This window comes from Nothobranchius furzeri, chromosome 5 (genome assembly GCF_043380555.1).
Source record: "Nothobranchius furzeri strain GRZ-AD chromosome 5, NfurGRZ-RIMD1, whole genome shotgun sequence".
Classification (NCBI taxonomy): Eukaryota; Metazoa; Chordata; class Actinopteri; order Cyprinodontiformes; family Nothobranchiidae; genus Nothobranchius; species Nothobranchius furzeri.
Window position 1 is genome coordinate 7,478,037 of NC_091745.1, and position 20,622 is coordinate 7,498,658.

General features: G+C 41.9%; 1 protein-coding gene across 2 annotated transcripts; it reads right to left on the reverse strand.

Moving 5' to 3' along the window:
- Positions 1 to 306: 306 nt before the first annotated feature.
- Positions 307 to 19,865, reverse strand: cntnap1 (contactin associated protein 1). 2 transcript variants are annotated; one of them, XM_070551369.1, is made up of 24 exons: positions 19,673 to 19,865; positions 15,209 to 15,310; positions 14,431 to 14,624; positions 14,021 to 14,174; positions 13,672 to 13,875; positions 12,113 to 12,297; positions 11,885 to 12,034; positions 11,514 to 11,775; positions 11,273 to 11,422; positions 11,010 to 11,184; positions 9,505 to 9,611; positions 9,284 to 9,406; positions 9,010 to 9,213; positions 8,776 to 8,932; positions 8,575 to 8,702; positions 8,253 to 8,426; positions 7,958 to 8,176; positions 7,635 to 7,874; positions 7,304 to 7,543; positions 7,057 to 7,184; positions 4,770 to 4,863; positions 4,438 to 4,668; positions 4,320 to 4,364; positions 307 to 1,222 (listed from the first exon to the last, which is right to left on the reverse strand). In XM_070551369.1, exons 1-24 carry the CDS (start codon positions 19,731 to 19,733, stop codon positions 1,023 to 1,025), a joined length of 3,927 nt encoding a protein of 1,308 aa, XP_070407470.1. In that variant the 5' UTR covers positions 19,734 to 19,865; the 3' UTR covers positions 307 to 1,022. The 2 variants fall into 2 exon arrangements, with proteins under 2 accessions (XP_070407470.1, XP_054596149.1); XM_054740174.2 differs by having other exon boundaries at positions 7,057 to 7,180; positions 7,300 to 7,543.
- Between the last annotated feature and the right edge of the window lie 757 nt (positions 19,866 to 20,622).

The following is a 20,622-nucleotide window of genomic DNA, read 5'->3' on the forward strand; positions in this document are numbered from 1 at the left end:
GACGGTCTGGAGCTCCCTAGTTGGGATGCTGCCCCCGCGACCCGGATAAGCGGAGGAAGACGACAACGACGACTTCCCTTGGACGCTTTCTCATACCAACAATCTGCTAGCTGTCACACTCTGAGGTACATTACTGTCAAATTAGCAAATTCGTATTTTCAGCACCCCAAATTTGAGAATATGTTTGAAAATCTGAGCATCTTTAACCATAGAAGCTGCTATCTATTAGCACTATGGTGGTTCAGAACCACTTACATCCTGTCTAGGTAATGCACCATTATAGGCTGTAATACAACAAAGCAAATATACCTTCAACAGTCGTGTTATATTTCACCTTGAAGCAGAAAATGTCATGCTAGCTAGCATGTTCTCTTCACTTGGCTGTTTTTGCACATTAACATTAGTTGTCTTTCCCTTGTTTGATTATTTTTGCACCCATATATGATAAGTATTTTTATCCACTCTGAATTTAACTGAATGGCTCATGTGAGATTGTCCAAAGTATAATTTGATTGGCAATCAGTATACGGAAAGCTGTTAGTATACGGAAAGCTGTTAATACATTTAATATGTGTCAAAAATGGCTCAGAAATCAAATCAATAAAAGCCTGAATACCTACAAGTGTTTAAACAGTTTCTTTTTTCCCCTCACACAGTGTCCAATCTAAACTCTCTCTGATTAAGCTTTAAGCTTCCAGATCAAGCTTGCTCAGATGAGGCACTTCAGAATTTCACCCTGTCATACTGCGTGAGTCGTGTTGGCTACTCATGCAACCCGGGGCTTGATTTTAACTTTGAACCCAGCAAAACTTGAACACCCTAAAACAAAAACTGTGTAAAACAGAGCACCAGGCGTCATGTGCCACTCAAACGTGGGAAAGGAACATGAAACAAAACGCTGAAAAATAAAGGAAAACAACAAATTAGAAAATTTACTGCAAGTATCTGTGGTTTATGTGCGCTCACCCTCATTCCAACCCCATTTATCAAACTCCCACCCACTATCCCATGAGTCCGTGGTGTTAGCCGCTCCTGACTTCCTCTTCAATTTCTTGAATGCTCTTTTTTTCTCTCCTCAAGGTCTCGGTCAGTGGCCTAGAGCTGCTGGGAGACTCCAGGTTTTTGGGTTCATTGGTGTGGTAACTTCCTTTTTGCTGGTAAGCATAAATATAGATGGTGTACAGGCCTCCAAGGAGCAGCACAAACGCCACGAGGACAATAACTGAGGGATAAAAATAAAACAGTCAGGCAGGAGCAAACATGAACCTTAAAATACACATCAGTACTGGTCGGTGTTTGGCTTCAGTTCTTCTGTTAAATCATGCCTTTATTTTCCTGCTACCAGGGAGTAAAGCTACTGACAGTACAACAGTACCATCAATTTGCCGTTTTCAATTAGGAAAAAAAACATGTGTTCAAGACAGTGACTAGTTTGAAAAAACTGCTTTGCCCCGCCCACTTGGCCAGGACATGAAAGACAGTGTAAGGATCTGTGTGGCATTCATCCATAGCCTGGATATTCCCAGTACATCCTAGAGGTACTCCAACAATCTGTGTTTATTATTATTATCAATAATAATTATAATAATAAACTTTATTTATACAATGCCTCTCTAGAACGCAGCCATGAGTGAGCCCTGAATGTGTGGTGGCCTTCCTAGTGCTACAAGTTGGTAAACAAGAATGGGAGTGAGCAGTGTTGCTTCTGGAGACTCTGACATGAAGCACACAGCTGCCTACTCTCTCACTGACCAGTGGATGTTTACCCACTGCATCGCTAATGAGTCACGCACGCGGGGAAGCCGCTCCTGGCTGATTCTACCCACACCAATCAGAGGCTCTTTCTAGTAGGTACGAGTGAAAGTGGCATCATTTCACCCGGCAGGTACAGTAGGTGTGTATGGCCGACTCAGCATGAAATGGATTGTAGGGAAGCATGGCCCCCCCAAAAAAAAGGTCTGGCCCGAGCTGACCCGAGTGTAAGTGCCCTTTTAGCTGCAGCTATAGCAGTAGCTAACGCTAGTGTTGTTCTGAGGTTAGCATTACTGTAACCAATGTTTATACCATCTACAATAAAGTGGGTTTGGACATTGTGGGGGGGTGGGGGGTAGGGGGGGGGGGGGGTCTAGCACCAGAAAGAAGAGAGCAGATAAAATAACATAAAAAAACAACTGACAGTTTAACTGTAGTGAATGTTAGATTAAAAGAATACTGCACATTATTTTAAAATGATTGCTTACAAACAAAATGTTGAGGATTGTAAAATGTCGCTGCTGGTTTAAAAGATCTAGAGATGACCTGAAGAAAACTGCAGCTTCGTGTCCAGAGAGGCTCATAAATCAAGACCACTGGATGATTTACGGCCCAGAGTTAGAGCTTTTATGCCCAGATGGAAAAAGAAGACCTTTGTTGGCAGCATGGCCATTTTGGACAGAACCATGTGCTAAAGAGATGTGCTCAATAAGTTCTAGTTAAAACATATTTCTTCTTTGTTTTAAAATGTTCTATAGACATCTATAATTATCTGTGTTTTCTTCAGATTCATTTGTTTTAGTTAGTGCTGTTTGTTCCACCCTCATCACATGATTTTTGTTCCCCGATTGCAGTTGAAAGTCATTTACTGAAGTGCTTCATTCTCTCCGTTCACTGCCAGGTACAAACCCCCTACAAAGCTGCATTTTAGGATTCCCTGCTTTTAAGCATCTTTCTAAGTCTGCCTGTTGTCTTTCCATGTGCTTTCTTTCCCATGAGGAAAACTCGTAATCCAGCTATAGCAAAAACAAAAACCTTTCATTTTTTGTCTTTCTTTGGTTTCAGACAAAAACAGACTTTCTAAATGACTCGTAGATTTGTGGATCACAGCTGCTCAGTTATATCCTGACTACTGAACACTAGAGGAGTGTGATTTCTCCATCACGCTATCGGTAGCAGTTTATAAGACAGAGAAGATGTCTCCAGTCCTATCGTTGGGACACATGACTGCCGTGATAATCTTTAATGACATGTTGATGTCCTGCATTAGCATATTTTTATAGAAGCTAAATGATCTCTGAAGCTGGAGCATCTAGCAGAGATGAACAGTGAGCTGCATCGGTGCAGGCTAAATATAGCTGATCCGGTGAAGGTCTCAGACAGGGATGATGGGGTGGGGAGGGGAGGGGGATGTCTGCTGCTGCTTAATCCTGAGACTTCAGTCACTCCTGCTTAGTAGTGGAAACCTGCTCCTATTCTAATTGTGCTACGCAGCACATCATTTATTCATTCTCAACATTTTAATCTGTTCTTTTGGAACAAGGTGCAGCAGAATGTGGATTCTTCCAATCAAAATATGTGATACTTTTCTAAAATATGGACTAATCTGAAGAACACACCTGTAGGAACATTTAAACATATTTGAAGCTGTGGATTACTTGTTTAATCAAAACATTTGCAGTGGTCTCTAGTAGGAATGAATGCCTTGCAGGCAGAACTCAGGGCACCAAAGAGCCCACAAATCCCTGGCCCAGCAGGACCAGTCGGCAACATCAGAGCTGTGCTTCAAACAGGAGGATTTGGAGTCTCTTTTCCTGATATTTATATATCTTGCCTCTGATTGGATGAAAGCAACACTACTCTACCAGTGTTTGCTCTGGGGCATTGATGTTATATCTCTACAAATTGCAAGCCTGGAGGAGATTCAGCCATGTGAGTGAGCTGCTAATGCTAGCGGTTAGTTTCTGTTGAAAGAGACGTTCTCTGCTGATTCTGGGTGCTAATACAACAACAGCTTTCCCCGTCGTGAATCAATATAGGTAAGTCCAATTCCCAGTGTGCACAGAGTGGTCAGTGTTTTCAAATCCTAGAGTTTCACTGTCTATTTTCTATCAGAAGCTAATGCAGCAGATAGAGCTAGGAGAGTATTTTCATCTTCAGCCTGAATTAAAAACTCAAAGTGAACAATTATAATCAGAAATAATGATTAAAAATATGTTTTTTCAGTCAACTACACCTTTAAAATATATTTTTACCACTGCTGGTTTTTAGGTAGCATTCATTTTTATTTTATGTTATAATGTCCGACAGAAACTGCTTCACATTTTCAGTTTAGCCGTTATTTAATGTCAACAAAACAGCTTTTGCTTCTATTACGAAAGGTTTTTAGTCAGACAGATTTTTAAAAAGTCAAAATCTCACTCAAATAAAGTACACAAGGGATGAGGAAAAAAATTAATTGTTGCATTATTACTACTCTTGTTTTTTTTAATTGAAGCAGTTTCGGAACAAGGTTTAGGTGTAAAAGAAGAATGAAAGAACAAGAGGAAGAAAAGGAAAAGTCTCACCTGCTATCCAAAGCAGACCTATGTCATCGTGCATATAAAAATACTCTGTAAGACAGAAATAAGGAGGATTACTCAAAGATCATATACCGCTCGACTACAGTAATAAAATTAAACCCACCTATGCTGGTAAACCAGGGGTCAACTTCCCAAGGCACGTAACCTAAGACAGGAGGAAACGCCCCACAGTTGGACTCTGAGACGTATCCCTGTGTTGTTACGGGAAGATCTGTTTCATTTGGGCGGAAGAGGGTTTTCAGAGGGGCATAGACGTTATATCTCACTCCAGATATGCAGCCGATGAAGCCAGGAGCATTGTGTCTCTGGATTTCGTAGTCAATATCACCAACCTCTAAAAACAACAAGGAAAACAAAACAACAAATCAGTTAAACATAATTTCTTAATTGTTTCAATTAATAATTGGCTCTAAAGTTGAAACCATGAGAATTTACCCATCACTCTGCCAAGGAACATGGACTTTGGCGAGTCAAACCTGGCATCCTCCACCAACGTTATCTTCTCAACTATAGGTTCCATGTAATCCACCTGTGAGTTCAGAGACATTTGTTGAAAGAATCATTTTTCCTGCACTGGAAAGTTACCAGAGACAGATGTAGGAAGAGACGATTATTCATTCATTTAAGGTAAACGCCCAAAATTATTGCCTATCTATGGAAAGTTAGAGCTTGACTGTGATTGGAGAAGAAACTCTGGCTCTGTTGAAAGACAAGAAAATTGACCTAACAGTTTAAAGTTTCTTTTTACTTCCACAAAAACACCTTAAGTTAAGTTAAAGCTGCTTTCAGGAGTTTTCTACTTTCAGAAATTATGTAAGATTTTTCAGAAATCCGTAAAAGTGATTATCTTATGTAAGCAATACGTCTTTGTTTTTTGCTAAGCACGCCCCCTGCCCTGCAGAGCTCCATGCAATAGAAAACTGAGCGCTGGCCAGAACTAACCAATAGCGTTAGACTACCGCTTAGATGCTTCAAATTTAAGGAACACCTCAGGGTCCTCAATTATAATGGTCCGAGGGCCACACACAAAAAAGACCCAGAAGCAAGAGGGCCGGAGGGGGGGTGTAAGGGGGTGGGGGGGTGGGGCTGCTGTTTGGATTGCTGGCTGTAATGCACATAACACACAAGCTTGCAATATAAAGCAGGACAACACCTGTCCCGCTCCAGCTCGGTTGTGTGACTGCACTAACCTGTCCTGTGGGACCCTCACCATGTGACCCTCATGTCCATGCTGTCTCTGGAGGAGCAGACAGGAGACAAGATCTCCTGTAACTTAAAACGAACCAAAGCTTCCTCCCAGTTTCTCTTTAAGCTGAATTTAACATCAGTTCATCTTCATGAAACAAAAGAATAAAGTGGAACAAGAACTTCTATCTTCTATTTCTCTCTCCTTTTAACTTCTCCGTGTCCCTAAATAAGAGACAGGTTACGGTGCAGTCGCCGTCACTCACCCCGCTCCCTCCCCAAGACCGGACCTCCCGACATCTCAGCACTCGGTCTGACTGAGCGCTTCCAGGAGAAACAATAATGAACTTATGAAAATAATAACGCGTGTTTGGAGGAGCGTCCTCCGATCCTCTCTTGTGTGAGCAGACAATCTCCCTCTCTCTCTATCTCTCTGTCTCAGTCGCTGATCGAGCAAGCGGAGCTCGCTGCGCGACAACCCGCTCGACTAACATAATTCACGGCCCAAATCCAACAGAAACGGTCGGGCTGATTCGGTTCAGGTTCGGTCTCAGGTTATAACTCCAGTGCTCAGCCCTGCAGTACCACATAAAGGCAGACCAAAGTTTCCTACCCGGTACATGTGAGAACACCGCTCTGACAGATGTGGATGCTGCGCTGGTGCCGCCGTTAAAATAACAAAACTACATTCCACTATAAGTGATTATGGTTCTCTTCTATGATGCAAACCGTTTATGCCCGCATCTCATGCACTGATTATTTGATTATTTTCATCAGCTCGATCCTACACCTCCCGGTCGGGGGTGGAGGGTGTGCGCAGGGTTTGGGGGGCCACAAAGAGAGGGCTCGCGGGCCGGACATGGCCCGCGGGCCACCATCTGCGGACCACTGCCTCAGCTGATGCAGAGTTGAGGAACTTTTCACAGACAAGTGTTTAAAATATAAATATATGAAAACACAACATGACATGAGAATAATACTTGTAAAACAACGTGTTTTAGCTCTGTTTGTCGGCTACACAAGCACATTTATAAACGAAATAACAGAGCGACAGACTTTTTGTGTGATATGCTTGTCAGCCACTAGATGATGCCATCGGCTAAGATAAATACTCCGGAAAGAGACTTTAAATTAAGTTAAGTCAAGTCAAGTCACGCTAAGCTAAGTTAGAATGTCAGTGGCTCAGGTAGATGATAAATCTGTCAAGTTAAAGATTTTAAATTTGATCGCCACAACTCATGTTAGAGGTGGATGAGAGAATTAAGTCTGCCTTCACTGATTCTATAGCTTGTTTGAGTGTGTTTGTTCAAACATAAGGTGGCCAACATGACTAAAAAAGACCAGTCCATTTACAGTTTTGGACATGGACATATTGGACATCTGTCTTGTCTACTTTAGAGTTGAGTTGAGCCTTCTTTTATTTTCTCCAACATTACCTCTTCAGGATGGCTGCATCCCATTTTAGACCTAATTTGGTGAAAATCAAACATTGCACCAGAAGCAAGGTTTATCTTCTGTTGGCAGTGAGAGGACAGACCTGGGTTTTGATGGTTCTGTTGTGTCTGGTTATGTTCACATAGTGAGGATATCCATCTGCCAGGTTCCGGTTAGTTAGCTGATACTTGTGTGTTACAAGCCCCAGCTTATACCTCAGATCAACACTACCTGGAAGGAAGTGAGACAACAAACATATCTGAAGCATGTATTTGATCTGCTAATAAACCCAATATTGTTCTGCAAATGAACCCACTCTCCAAATTCACAGCTTCAATCCTCTCACCTACCATCAGTTTTGAGGATAACAGCGATGTAGTCTTGAACAAATGAGCTGATGTAGAGTAGCACAGCAGGAGCGTGAACAGTGCTGAAACTGAACTCGATGTCATCTGCCGTGTCGTTATAGCCAAGACTGAAGTTGTCGTAGTGCGGGTCAATCCAGTTTGCCCATACAGCCTCGTTTGATGTGGGCTTTTTTCGTATGTTGTACTTTAGCCACGACCCAATCTCAAAGTAAGCTCCAATGTCTTCAACGAGTGTGTGGAGTTAGATGTCTGATCTTGCGTATTAAAACTGATGATAGTTACAAAATTGTGATTATTCAAAATGGTAACTCACCTTTATGGCAGTAGAAACCATCAAAGGCCGTATTATTACAGTCACAAGTATAAGAAGCATATCCTTCAATACACTGGCCGCTGTTTCGACATGGTATGGTGGCGTTGAGACACTGTCCTGTGCAGTTCCTCCTTATACCCTGTTCCTCATTTACTTTCCCTTCTAAATCAAGTGGAACACCGTTCATTCGTAACCCTCGCAGGCACCCTAAGAAAGGTCTGAGGGTGCGGTTGGCTGCACCTAAATGAACAGAATGTCAGTGGTTAAAAAGGAGTATTAGACCATTTTTGTAGACATCAACAAGTTCTTCTCAGGCCACCTACCTACGAGAAGAGGATGTGTAAACTTCATGGTGACAAATGTTTGGCCTGGTAAACGTTTGACAGCCCAAGGCTGATAATCAACTTTGATCCTGGCCACCTTCACGTTAAGCTCAGCCTGGACAAAATGCCACTCATTGTCATTGAGTGGCACGGGGGAGTGAAGGGTCACATTGAGGATGCCATCGCCAACCATAAATATAAACGCAAGATTGTGGGTGGCTAGAAAACAAAAAAGAGATAACATTTTGAGACTTGACTTGATGAAAATTTTCACAGATGGCCAAAACAAACTTACTGTTCATTTCTATTCTTATAAAATTTCTGAGTTGTTCATCTGAGTTTTCCAGAAAGACACCATGGTCTCGGTATGTTTTGAAGTGGAAGGAGATGTCAGCAGTAGTTCCGGGTTGGAAAGTGGGGAACGTGATGTAGGTGGGCTTGGTGAAGGCGATTGTGTTCCAGATGTTTTCTGTGGAAAATAATAAATGCAAATGAAAATTATCCCAATCACAGCAACGAAAATCACAGTTGTAGCTATTTATAATTTAGGATAAAGAATGGAACTCTCTGTGCATATTCCAGTCTTCCGATTTTTTAATATTTATAATTTAGCTCACTGTCGCCATGGCATCGGAGAGGCCCAACTGTGACACGTGCTTCTGAACCAGTCCTGTTGGTGTCCCCGACCACTACCCTCCTTACAGGTAGATGGTCCCTGAAGTCCAAGTAACCTTTATCTGAAAACCTAAAAGGCACAAAGAGGGTGTCAAAAAACACTGAGACAGAAGTCAAACATTTTGGCTAGGTCTGTCTTCTACCATTGTCTGTAGTCAGCATCACAGTTGCACTGAAACTTGGGGTCCACACAGGTCTGGTTGACATGACAGCCACATTTTTGAACTTCTCTGAAAGTCCCACCCCAGTAATAGTGGCTTTCATTGTTGCGACCAATCCAATAACCAAAGGGTCTTCCATCTGTTTTGTGAAACAAAGTGCATCATTTAGGACCTTCAAAGTTTGGATCAGTAGTTAACACAACTGATTCTACTCACTGGGGGTGTTGAGGAGACGAGACTTGTAGCAGGAGTAGTCAATCCACTGCTCACAATACATGGAGGTGTTTGCCAGAGCGGTGACTTCATCCCAGGAGGCGTTCCAGTAGTTGACATTAACGATGTATGGTTGGTCAATTGAGCTCCCAGTTACCTTGGTGCCTTCCACTTGATCGTGCATGATCACTGTCCAAGATTTGTAGGCTGCAAAGATGTTTTGCAAAAGTCATAAACCGAAAGTACAAGGAAGAGGACTATTAGAATGACTACTCACACTTCATTTTGCAGTACACTTCAAATGGTTTGAGCGGCCCACTGAGATCAGGATCGATGGTGTAGTTTCCGGACCAGTACTTGCCACTCAGTCTGTAGGCTTCACACGATTCTTTATAAACCGCTGTTGCAGGAACAAATAATCCATGAATTATGTTTAATAAGGAGATGATCTGCCTTAATAAATGTAGACATTTGATCAGATTATTAGTCAGCTCTTACACATGTGACACACTTCTCCTTTATAGCCTGTATTCTCACACAGACAGATAAAATCATCCCAGGACTGAATGCATCTGCCCTCGTGTTCACATGGATTTGGAGTACATCTACATACAAATAGATACTGAAAGTTAGGTGCTATTTATATACTGTATAGGGATGCACCGATGGATCGACATTTGATCCCAATCGGCCGATAGCGCCCCTATCGGTTTTGATCGGAGTTTTCAAAATAGATCAAAGCAGACCGATCAGGTAGGGTCGTCATGGTAACCAGTGTAGCGGTAAACCCCGGTGAAAAAAAAGTTGACAATAATAATAACCGTCTTGTTTTTTAAAAAACTATATTATCTCGGTGGGTTTACCATGGCTGCGGTGTAGGCGCGGTGACCCTTACCAGCCACCGTATCATCTGCTGAAGTTGCCGGCGGCACATGCGGGCTTTGTTGTTTACAGCCAAAACTTTCTTGAAGCTAAAGCTGAAATAATGGCCAAAGGAGGAGACGGAGACGCTTCAAATCTCATGACACATCTGCGTGACCATCACCCACAACTCTACAGTCAACGCAAGGCAAGCTAACGTTAGCATTTTAGCTAAAATTCGTGATCCAAGGATTTGGGTTGAGGGAGAATGCAACGAGTAGCTATATAAAGCAGCTGCAGTGCCGCTACCTGCATATAAACCGTGTCGCGGACACCCCCATGTTGAAATGACGCTATGCATTACGGGACTCCCAGGGGCAGATAAGAGTTGGTCTCTCTCCGAGAATAATTATGAATTTAACAATGATTACTGCCTGATGACATTTTCCCTTAATCTGCAAAGCTCACTGGAAGGACACAAACCGAGGATGATATTTTCCTGATATAGGGTTTATTACTCAAGTAAGGGTAAAAAAGTATCTGATTAGAAGGCTACTTGAGTACTGAGTATCATCTGGTCTAATATTTTTAAAATGATGACATCAAACAGACAAAAAAATAAGAAGTCATGGGCAAATATTGGTATTTTAAAGACTAAAGGGAAAAATGTAAACAAATAAACAACATAATTACAAAATAACACATTTTAGGCAAAATTTAGACACAAACTGAGGACAATATTTCCTGACATACAGGGTTTATTTAATTGTGTGAAAATGTAGCACGTTTAAAAAAAATACCGCAATAATACCGAAAACCGTGGTAATTTTGGTCACAATAACCGTGAGGTTAAATTTTCACACCGTGACAACCCTAATACAGACCATTTTAGATTAGGATACATTTCCTTTATTCCCAGATTATGTAGTTTGTAGCACTCATTATAATGTTGCAGAAAATTTCTGGTCAATCCACGTGATCGGTATCGGTGATCAGTATCGGTGATCAGCATTCTTTGATATCGGTATTGGTGATCGGCAGCAAAAAACCTGATCGGTGCATCCCTATTTATATACACTTTATCACACTGATTTCAGATTTCCATCCCTGTCTGACAGTTTTTTTTATTCGATACTTTCTACCTGTCAGTGATCCCACAGGTACCCAACAGCAGCTCCTCGTATCGTGCCCACTGTCGCTGCAGAATTATGTCGATATCCAGCTGTTCGTTGTCTATGAAAATATGCTGCATGCAGCCATGGAAGCGATTCAGTTTAGTCTCACACTTGAAAACTGTGTTATTGGTTTTTGGACAACCTGAAAGGAGAATGTAAATGTTTTGCATGATTTTAGGAGCACATATTTTGGTTATTAGAGATGGCAGCAGTTTAAATCAGAACCTCACCCCCAAAAAAGTAGCGATCACTTGTTCGGATAGAGAATGGGTTGGTGATCTTCAGCGGAGAGCCCTCTTCCTCATCAATGGTAAGAGTCAGCAGGTTGTCTCTGGCTGCTAAATCCACTGAATGCCAGTAACCATCGTTCAGCCTGTATCCTAAAGATCAAGAGAAGGTCTGTGATGTTGTCGTAAAAGATGTTGTTCTCCTTTCACACAATTAAGCATAGTAGTTAGACTAAAATCTTACCTGCAGCAAACTGAATCTTCTTTTTTCCTGTTTGAAAAATGGTCACATTGATCTGACCCTCACTCAGACCCAGCTCAAGGGCGCCGAGGTTATCAGCGAAACGTGTGAACATCAGCAGCCCGGTGTAGTCCCATGAGCGGAACTTAAACTTAACAAACATGCGAGGCTTTCCGAAGAACCCCGGTACTTGTAAGAAGTTGTTGGGTCCAGCAAAAGTCATTGGTTTGAGTAGAATGTCTCGGCAGGCATAATGCATCTTTTTCTGTATAGGAAGACAAATGATCATCAGTCATGATGATGCATTTTACAATTTTATTAAGAAAGTATTGACTAGAATCACCCAGACAGCACGGGAGTTCATTTAGGCTCACATTCCGAGGAATACGGATGTCGGGTTCTTCATTCTTGGCTTTGCCAATAACGTTGATGCCATTGATGAAGACGTTCTCCAGACATCCTCGGAAATTAGGTGTGGTCGGTAGGTGAGGCATGTTTTTCTCAATTACACCTCCCACATACATCTAAAGGGTGAGCCAAAACATTTAGTCCTTAAGAGTTTCATCCCACATTCGGTCGGATTTGACTAAGAAATTTGGTACCTGAGTATCTAGATCCAGGTGAGTAAATTCTCCATTGCAAATGGCCGTCACTGTCTGACTGTCCACGGTGAAGTTCACCTGTCTACCGTAGCGCTTGATAGTGACATAGTGCCAGTGTAGATTATCAAGCAGGCTTCCTGCAGTCAGAGTGATTCGGCCATCGACTTTGTGCACAATGCTGCTTCCTAAAAAGAAAGGGCGAGTGAAAAAAGACATTTAAAACAGAAGTTCTGGTTAACAGAAATAAAGACAATGTAGCATATTTTGTTTAAGGAACTGGTTAGCGATATAAACATCAACATCAAGACACCCGTTCAGTCAAGATTACTTTATTTTCAAACTGAGAAAACTGCTTCACCCACTACAACAACTTGTAAAGATCCTTAAAGTCAAGAGACAAAACAAATAAATGCGGCTGGCCCACTTTCTAATTATGATGAAATGTCCCTTTTCTATCAGCATATGCCCTAAAAGCCAACAGTTTCTAGCCTGCGCTCTCTTGATGTCGTCTATAACAGTTTGTGTCGTTTCATTTTGCGGTGTTCGTTTAACACTCATCATTGTTATATGTATGATCTTCTTGGTTGGCTGCCTTTAAAAGCTAGACGACAATTTCATTGGTTGATATTTATGTTTAAGTTAATTTATTTTGATTTTCCACTTTATCTAAAAACACTTTTGGTTCCCATTGATTCCTTGTATTCCACCCGCTTAACTACTCTTCCATCATTTGTTGTTCCTCGTTTTAAAAAGGAGGTGGGTAGACTCGCCTTTTGTGTTAAAGCTCCTCAGGACTGGAATAAATTACCCACTGAATTAAGATCCATCTCAACAATTCGTCAATTTTCCCGCACTGTTTATGCTTATGTAAAGCCGAGCTGTAGTTGCTTTGTTTAATCTTTACTATAATGATTTTGTGCATTCACTGGCTAACATGCTGTATTTCGTTGCCAAACTTTGTATTCAAATGGGATATTACTTCACTTTAGGTTTATTTACAATGTAATTTCTTGCCCTTATTTCTCTTTGAGTGCCTCACAGCAGTTTTATTTAATTTAATTTTGTATATAGGTATGTATGTACATATGTACACGTGTTGGTATCTATGTATCCATGCTTATGTGTTTATATTTACGCGTGTATATATATATATTTATATATATATCATTAACTTTACTATTATTTACTTTCCTTCTTTTTTTTTAAGTCTGTTATAACTTTCTAACTCTGCCACCTTATTTGTTATTGGTTGTGTTGTAGGAGGACCTGCTCGAAAACGAGATGTTACATCTCAAGCAGTTTATCCTCCTGAAAAACATAAGTTAAATAAATAAATCAATCAATCAATAAAAGCAGGCGGGGTTAGGTTTTGGTGGAAGAAGAAGATATTTAAAATACATTTTTTAATTGATAATTTCAAAAATAATATTTGTTGACAACTGAAAAGACAATCGTTTGTTTTGTTTTTTTTTTTTTGGTTTTTTTTGCGCTCGCCCTTCAGGGCATCCATACATTTTCTCTCCACCAGAGTTTTCGTTGGGTTTACACCCATGCCTCACCAAGGCTGATGTGCAGGTAAAGACGACCTTTCTTTAGCTCCAGGGTGAAAAGGTCTCCTTGAATCCCCTCACTGTGTAACAACAGACCATCCTGCTCCAGAGTCTTGAAGTTTATGGCGATGTGGTCGTGCAGAGTACGGGACCGTTTTTCTGGGAACATGTAGACCACTGCATCGTCTCCATTGTACTGCAGCACATAGGAGTCTGGACATAAGGAAAAACAAAATGTGAAAACTGAATGTAACCTCAAATGCTGTTTCTTGTTTGTGCATCAATACATTTAACAATGAAGATGCAGATTTTTAAAAAATATGTGAATCCATGTGCAGCAACTATCAATCATATTTACCATAAGCGCAGCCAAAGAGCTCCAGCCTGACTCCAATCTTTCCTCCATTCTCCGTGTTCCACTCCAGAGGCAGCAGACGAATGTGTTTAGCAGTAAAGGCATAATGGAAGACATTCCTCTTCACCTGATAATAATTCCAGTTACCAGGCAGCGTCTGCAAACAGACGAGATGGGGAACGCGCGGAGAGTTACTGTCGCTGCATCGCCAAATTAAGAGACAGGAGACAAACTGATGATGAGATTAACTTTGTTACTGCTCAGAGAGATCATACACCTGTGCTGTCTTTGTTTCAGTGCCAGCAACTGTAAATATAATAGAGCATCCCTAAATCAACAATAAAGAATTATGTTTGACTGGTTAATCCCCGACTCAGTTCTGCTACCATCCGTCATCGGTTCTGGACACTCACAGAGTTCCCTCCTTTCATGATGTATGGCGTCCAGGAGTCCGGTCGGTCTCCATAGAGAAGTGTGTACTTGGTGACCCAGTCATAGGAGTTGAAGGTCCCCTGAGTTGCTATCGCCAGCAGTCTGTACTTCCTGCCCAGATTAATCTGCAGCCATGGCTGTCTGTCGCTGGTGGACGGGGACCAGCCACTGCTGCCTGAGAGAGGAAAAAACGTTAAATCAGGGCCGTAAAGTTCAAAAAGTTAAATTAAAGGTTTGTAATCTTTATGAGAAGGTTTGATTGTGTCTGGTTGTATTGTTGCGTCTGGGGGTGCATTTTCTGGAGATTTTTCATTTAATAAATTACCTGTTTCACAGTTTATTTACAATTATTTGTAGGAATAACTGTCAAATTATTAAACTTTACTTTTTCTGTACAATATTATGATTATTTTTAATTATTTGTGTGCAAGTGTTAAATAAATCAAAGAAACTGTCTAGGAAGTTTGGGAGGTTTCTCAGTTTATTTATTTATTTATTTATTTAATAGGATGAATTACAGAGTACTGTGTGCAATTATATATTTGGTTATGTTTTGCTTTCAGCATTTCCAATTCGGAACGATTTTATGATCTTTTTTTATTGAAATAGCACGACTAACGGGTGCAAAAAGCAGAAAAAAAGCCACCTTTGGTGCATTTATTAGAACTTTTGTTGTCTACCCGTCACATGTTTTAAATAGCTGTAGTCAATCAACATCAAACACAAAAATACATTTTTAGAAAACAGTTCAGACCTCACCATAGAGTTTGGCAAAATTGGCAGAGTACAGGAAGTTATATCTGGAAGAGGCCCAGAAGTTGGAGGCAGACAACCCCGAGATGAGTGGATCAACACATTCTCCTGCAAAAACAAAATCATGACTCAACAGTTTAGGGGCTATCTCCAAGGATTTCCTATAATGCAGCATTCTAATTTCACAGTTTGAGCAAAGCTCCCCCAGAGCTTGACTTTAATTAAGGGTTAGTCAATGCTCTCTAAAACACACATTTGGTCGGATCAGTTCCATTCAAAGTGCCGATGCTTTTAGTTCCTCTTGCTGGAGGGATGGAGAGAACGAGCTCAGTGATCAGGCATCAGTGCACAGCCTCCGTAAGAGCAGGTGGACCAGAACTCACAAATCTAGTCCGAACATTCTCTCACAAAGTCTCTTCTTATCTTTATTCTCCACAGTTTGACTGACAATAATAAATTAGACAAGCTGTGATAATATTTCTAATAATAATAATAGTAATAATAATAATAATAGCCTTTATTGTCATTGTACAGGATACAACGAAATTGGAGTGCCACTCCCTTGGTGCACAATACAATAATACCTCTAAATATAAAGGTCACCTAAAACAAAACAATAGTAAGTAACAGAACAATAGTAAGTAACTAACAACACAATAGTAAGTAACAAAAACACTAGTAAGTGACAAAATAATAGAAAGTAATATATGCCGACTAGCACACTATATACAGAACAGCAGCTACCATATCATGTAAAAAAAAAATGGCATTAGAATAGCAGCATAGTAGTTGACGGTGACCTTGACAGTCGCTAAGCAGTTTTAATTGTTTTTATGCTTATTCACTATAGCGATCGCCCTGGGAAAGAAGCTATCCCTGAATCTGTTTGACCTGGTTTTATGTGACCTGTACCGTCGACCTGATGGTAATAGTTGAAAGACGTGATTGCTGGGGTGAGATTGGTCCTTGATGATATTGCTCGCTCTGCTGAGGTACCGAGAGTTTGCAATGACCTCCAGGCTGGACAGAGAGCAGCCAGTGATCTTCTGGGCTGTGTTGATGACCCTCTGCAGTACTTTCCTGTACTTTCCTTCTGAGATGCATTATTAAAAATGCAATAAACTTAACTGTGCATTGAAAAGGACAAATGTGCATCTGACTGTTTAAGGCTAAATGTGATGGAAATCACATGAGTGCGTCTGTGTTGAACTATGTTCTGGAAAAATGCCTGTAACCCCCACCCCCCATGATGAAGTCGAGCAGCATTTTTACCTGATGAGCAGCGTTTCTGTGTGAAGCTGAGACTCAGAGCCCTCGCCCATCTGCTCTGACTCTCCCTCCAGCACAACGCTATTAAAAGTCACCATATTTCAGCCTAATCTTACTTCTGTCGTGTCTGAGAATAAAGGTCTGATGCCCTCGCCTTCAGCTGCAAAAGAAACACTGTCTCATTTAAGTGACAAAATATTGCCTTTAATGTTCGCAGGAGATTAAATCTGCAGCCTAAACATTTTTGGCTGACATAATTTCACTGGAAAGAGAAACTGCTGCTTCAAACACAACTAGAACATTAAAAATATTTTTTATGTCATTTCCATTAGAGCAGGTTTTTAAAAGAAAATAAAAGTAGCAAAATGCCATCTCATCCTTCACTCCTGAGCTTTAGTGGTCTTGCATATTTTTTGTAGCCCATGTATTTTCTTTACTGCACACCTGAGAGGAGCTTGTGTCATTCACACAAGCGTGGCGTCGGTTACCTAACCCTAACGCTTTGAAAGAACGAGCAGCACATTCAGGCTGAAGAAATGAGCTGAGCAAGAGAAACGTCACCTTGACTTTCCCTCTCTCTGTCCTTTCTGATGGCATTCTCTTTATTTATACAGAAATCTCAGCAATGCTGTGAGTGATCAATAATAAATCCATGCTCTGTCACTGCATTGTCCCTTTCCAGCCATCTGTATGCACACCCACACAAAGGAAGTTCTCCTTTTTTGTTTTCAGCTAATGGGTTTGGATGGAAAGCCTTGGCTCCATCTCACACTGCAGCAGGTTAACTGAGGCTACGCTGCTCCTCAGCTCTCCATTACTGCAAACAGTATGGTCACACCCCCACCCAGTCATCGTCTCATTTCCTACCCATCACCCTGACTTATGGCTTATCATCTCCATCCTTGCCTCCAAACACTGTCTTGTTTCTACTTATGTTATTCTCCTGCTTGTGATGATTTTGCTACATTCTACTCTGCTGCCTGAGAAAGCACCTTTCCATGAGGGAATTGTCCTTTTGCACTTTAGAGAATCCAGTTTCCAGGTCTTCTTCTATTTGATTTTGCACTTGCAACTCCCTTTGCTGCATCACCCAACCTCTCATTCTCCATGTATCACAGAGGTGGAGGCTGGCCGACCACTCCTGCTGAATCATCAGCCTGCTTCTGTGCAGGCGGGTCTGTCCGAGGCTGACGCATCGTTACTGCCACTTGCATTCATTATGCAGAGTGGGGACTACTCTGAAAGTTGTCACTATACTGCAGGGCTACTGAGGATCAAAGCAGCAGCTCTGAAGCATCAAAATCATCACACCTAATACAGCAAGAGGAAAACTGCAAACTAAAACATGCTGGCTGAATTATTCAAAAGGAATCTCGGTGCAATGTGTCCAGCTGCTTCTTGGGAGGAAAACACATCGGACAGAAACATTTTAAACTTTAATTTTCTGCTATCAACTGAATTTCATAAACCCCTTACATCTTACATGCGTGTAAATAGATTGCACATTCTAATTCAGACACAGTGAACTTAGAGGACGTTTTGCAGTCCCACCCAAAGATGGGTCACAGTGCTCAGGGAGCTGACTCTCCATCTCAGTTAGGTACAGCACCACTGTGCATCCCCACATGGCGGACAAATTGCTGACCTGCATTCTCAACAGGAGTCTGAATCACAGGCTTCCACATGCAGTCAGACAGTTTGCACCAACTCCCCGTTGTCAGTCAAGTCTGTTTTAATAGAACTGCATGACTGATTCTGGTTTGAAAGCCAATACCAATTTCCAGTTGCTATACAGCCTTGAAATGCAGAGACCGAACTCCAATATGATTGTTTTAAATTAGTGATGTTCTTGAAAATGTAATTTTGCCCCATTTGGTATTATTTTCCTTGGGTTTTTATTTTTTCTCTGTTCATCTGGGCCTTCCCTCAGCACTCCTGTCACTAATCATGCACACCTGTTTCCCACTGACTCACCTGTCCCTGTTTAATATCACCTCCCTGTGTGTTTAGGCACCCCGGTTCCACTTGCTCTTACGTCCTGGTTTTCATGTCTTGTTGCTGTTACTTTTCTCTCCTCCCACATTTTATTCCATTAGTTATTAGTGCTTTAGAGTTGTGCCTGCCTGCCTCCTGGAGTAATCATCCTGCACTCTATCAACACAACTCATTTTAAAATGATGTGCAAAAAAATCATCCATGTTGACGTCCAACTGTAATTCTGCATAAACTCCAGAACAACATGATGCTGGAGCAGACCATGAGCACTGACTGTCAACACCTATTCAGACCTTCACAGTATGCAACCCCCAAACTGTCCAAAAGTCACATGACATCCCAGCCCTGTTCCCTAAAATAGTCGGAGACCATCTGATGTCATCAGAAGCCTGACATTTAAAAGAAAAAGCTGATCATTATGGGCTGCAGTTGTGCGATGGAAGGGTGCACCCCTGCCACCCCCACCCACCCCAAAACAAAAATAGAAAGACACCCAATCCTTTAAATTCCCCCCATCTGAACGTTTTAATGGTTATGCAGAGCCAAATCAATTCCCAGCAGGTGGCTGCTTGAAGCAGGGGACAGGTGATGGAGGCTCAGGATGCCCAAAAAAAGAAAGTACTGCAGTGGGCTGGTCCTGAATACGGACTAAGCCCCGTTTTCTCATCCGTCACCGCATTTCCAAAATGTATCCATCTAATTTCCAACTCCACTGTATGTAACTAACGCTGGCTTTCCCAGGGTCATCAATAGACAGTTAAGAATATTACAGATGGTGATTTGTCAACAAAGTAGAGGTGAATCTGCACGCCGCAGAAACTTGCGTGCAGGCTGTCGGAGAGAAAGCACTGCAATGCAGAAAGAGGGACCAACATGCGCACCCTCTGCGGGACCGACGTATGCTGGAGCACTTTATCCGGCAGCCTTTGAGACTTCAACAGCCAGCAAAAGAAAAAGAATGAATGAAAGCAGCGCTGGAAACGAAATGATTCGTGATGGAGGACCGTGTCGTTTGACCGCAGCATGCGTTGCCCTTCAAACATCCCATCACCTCAGCCGACATTAGGCTATGTCGGGTTATTTCCCACCCATTTAAACCTCATCTGCAACTTTTTCAGCACGTTAGCCAGCCTAAAACAGTTTTCACCTCAGAAGTGTCCACACATTCAGACATAAGCCTTTGTTAAAGCACGAGTGTTCACTTACGTGATGAGCAACGTTGAACCCCCCAAAACAAGAGGCACATGCCTAATATTTTGCAAGTCATCCTTCTCTCAAAAAACGTCTCTTATGTTAATTAGATCGCAGATTCCTCCGCAGCACCCTCTCAGCCCCCGTTTGGCCCAACTTTAACTCGCGCGGCTCCAACTCCTCCACCCGGGATCTCGGGCAGCCTCTACCGGGGCGGGGACGCGCTTCGGAGGCTGGTGCTAATGCTGCGCTTCGCCGAGAACGCGCATTTCTTCTTTAATATCCCTTAAATTGTCCACTTTACATGTTCATCTTGTAATAAAGTTGTTTCTGCGCTAGAAGTGTGCGTAAATGTGGACAACAGAGCTGCGGGTTGGCCAGGCGAGTCTCCTGCGTCCCCTTCCACTCCAGTCTGGAATTTCAACTGCGGAGGAGACGACTTGGGAGAAAGATACATAACTTTTAAAGTCTGCTGTAAAGTATTAAAATGTTGTGGATGACCTCAATCCTCAAATTATGGTTTGTGAATCAGTGTCATCATCAAAGATGAAGACAGTAATTTAAATGCTGTCCCTTTCTTTGTCCATTATAGCTCCTTTTGGTGCAGATACAAGGTTTTAAACTGCAAATGCAGTGCAGTGGTGTAGGATGCTGTCTTTGTGTCCAGGACTGCAGATCAAATCAAATCCCAAAAATAGATATCCTTTGAGGAAAGCAAAGCCAGAGGATGACGATCCAAGCAGCAGCGCTGACGTCCTGCTGCTTCTCCAAGCTTCTTTCATGCGTTTTTAAAGGTTCTACAGATGTGAGCTGAGCCTGACCTCAGATTCATCCTTGGGATCACACACACACACACACACACACACACACACACACACACACACACACACACACACACACACACACGCCGACGTGGGGGTAGGATGAAGCAAAGCAGGATTTGCAGTGACTGGTGGCACACTGAC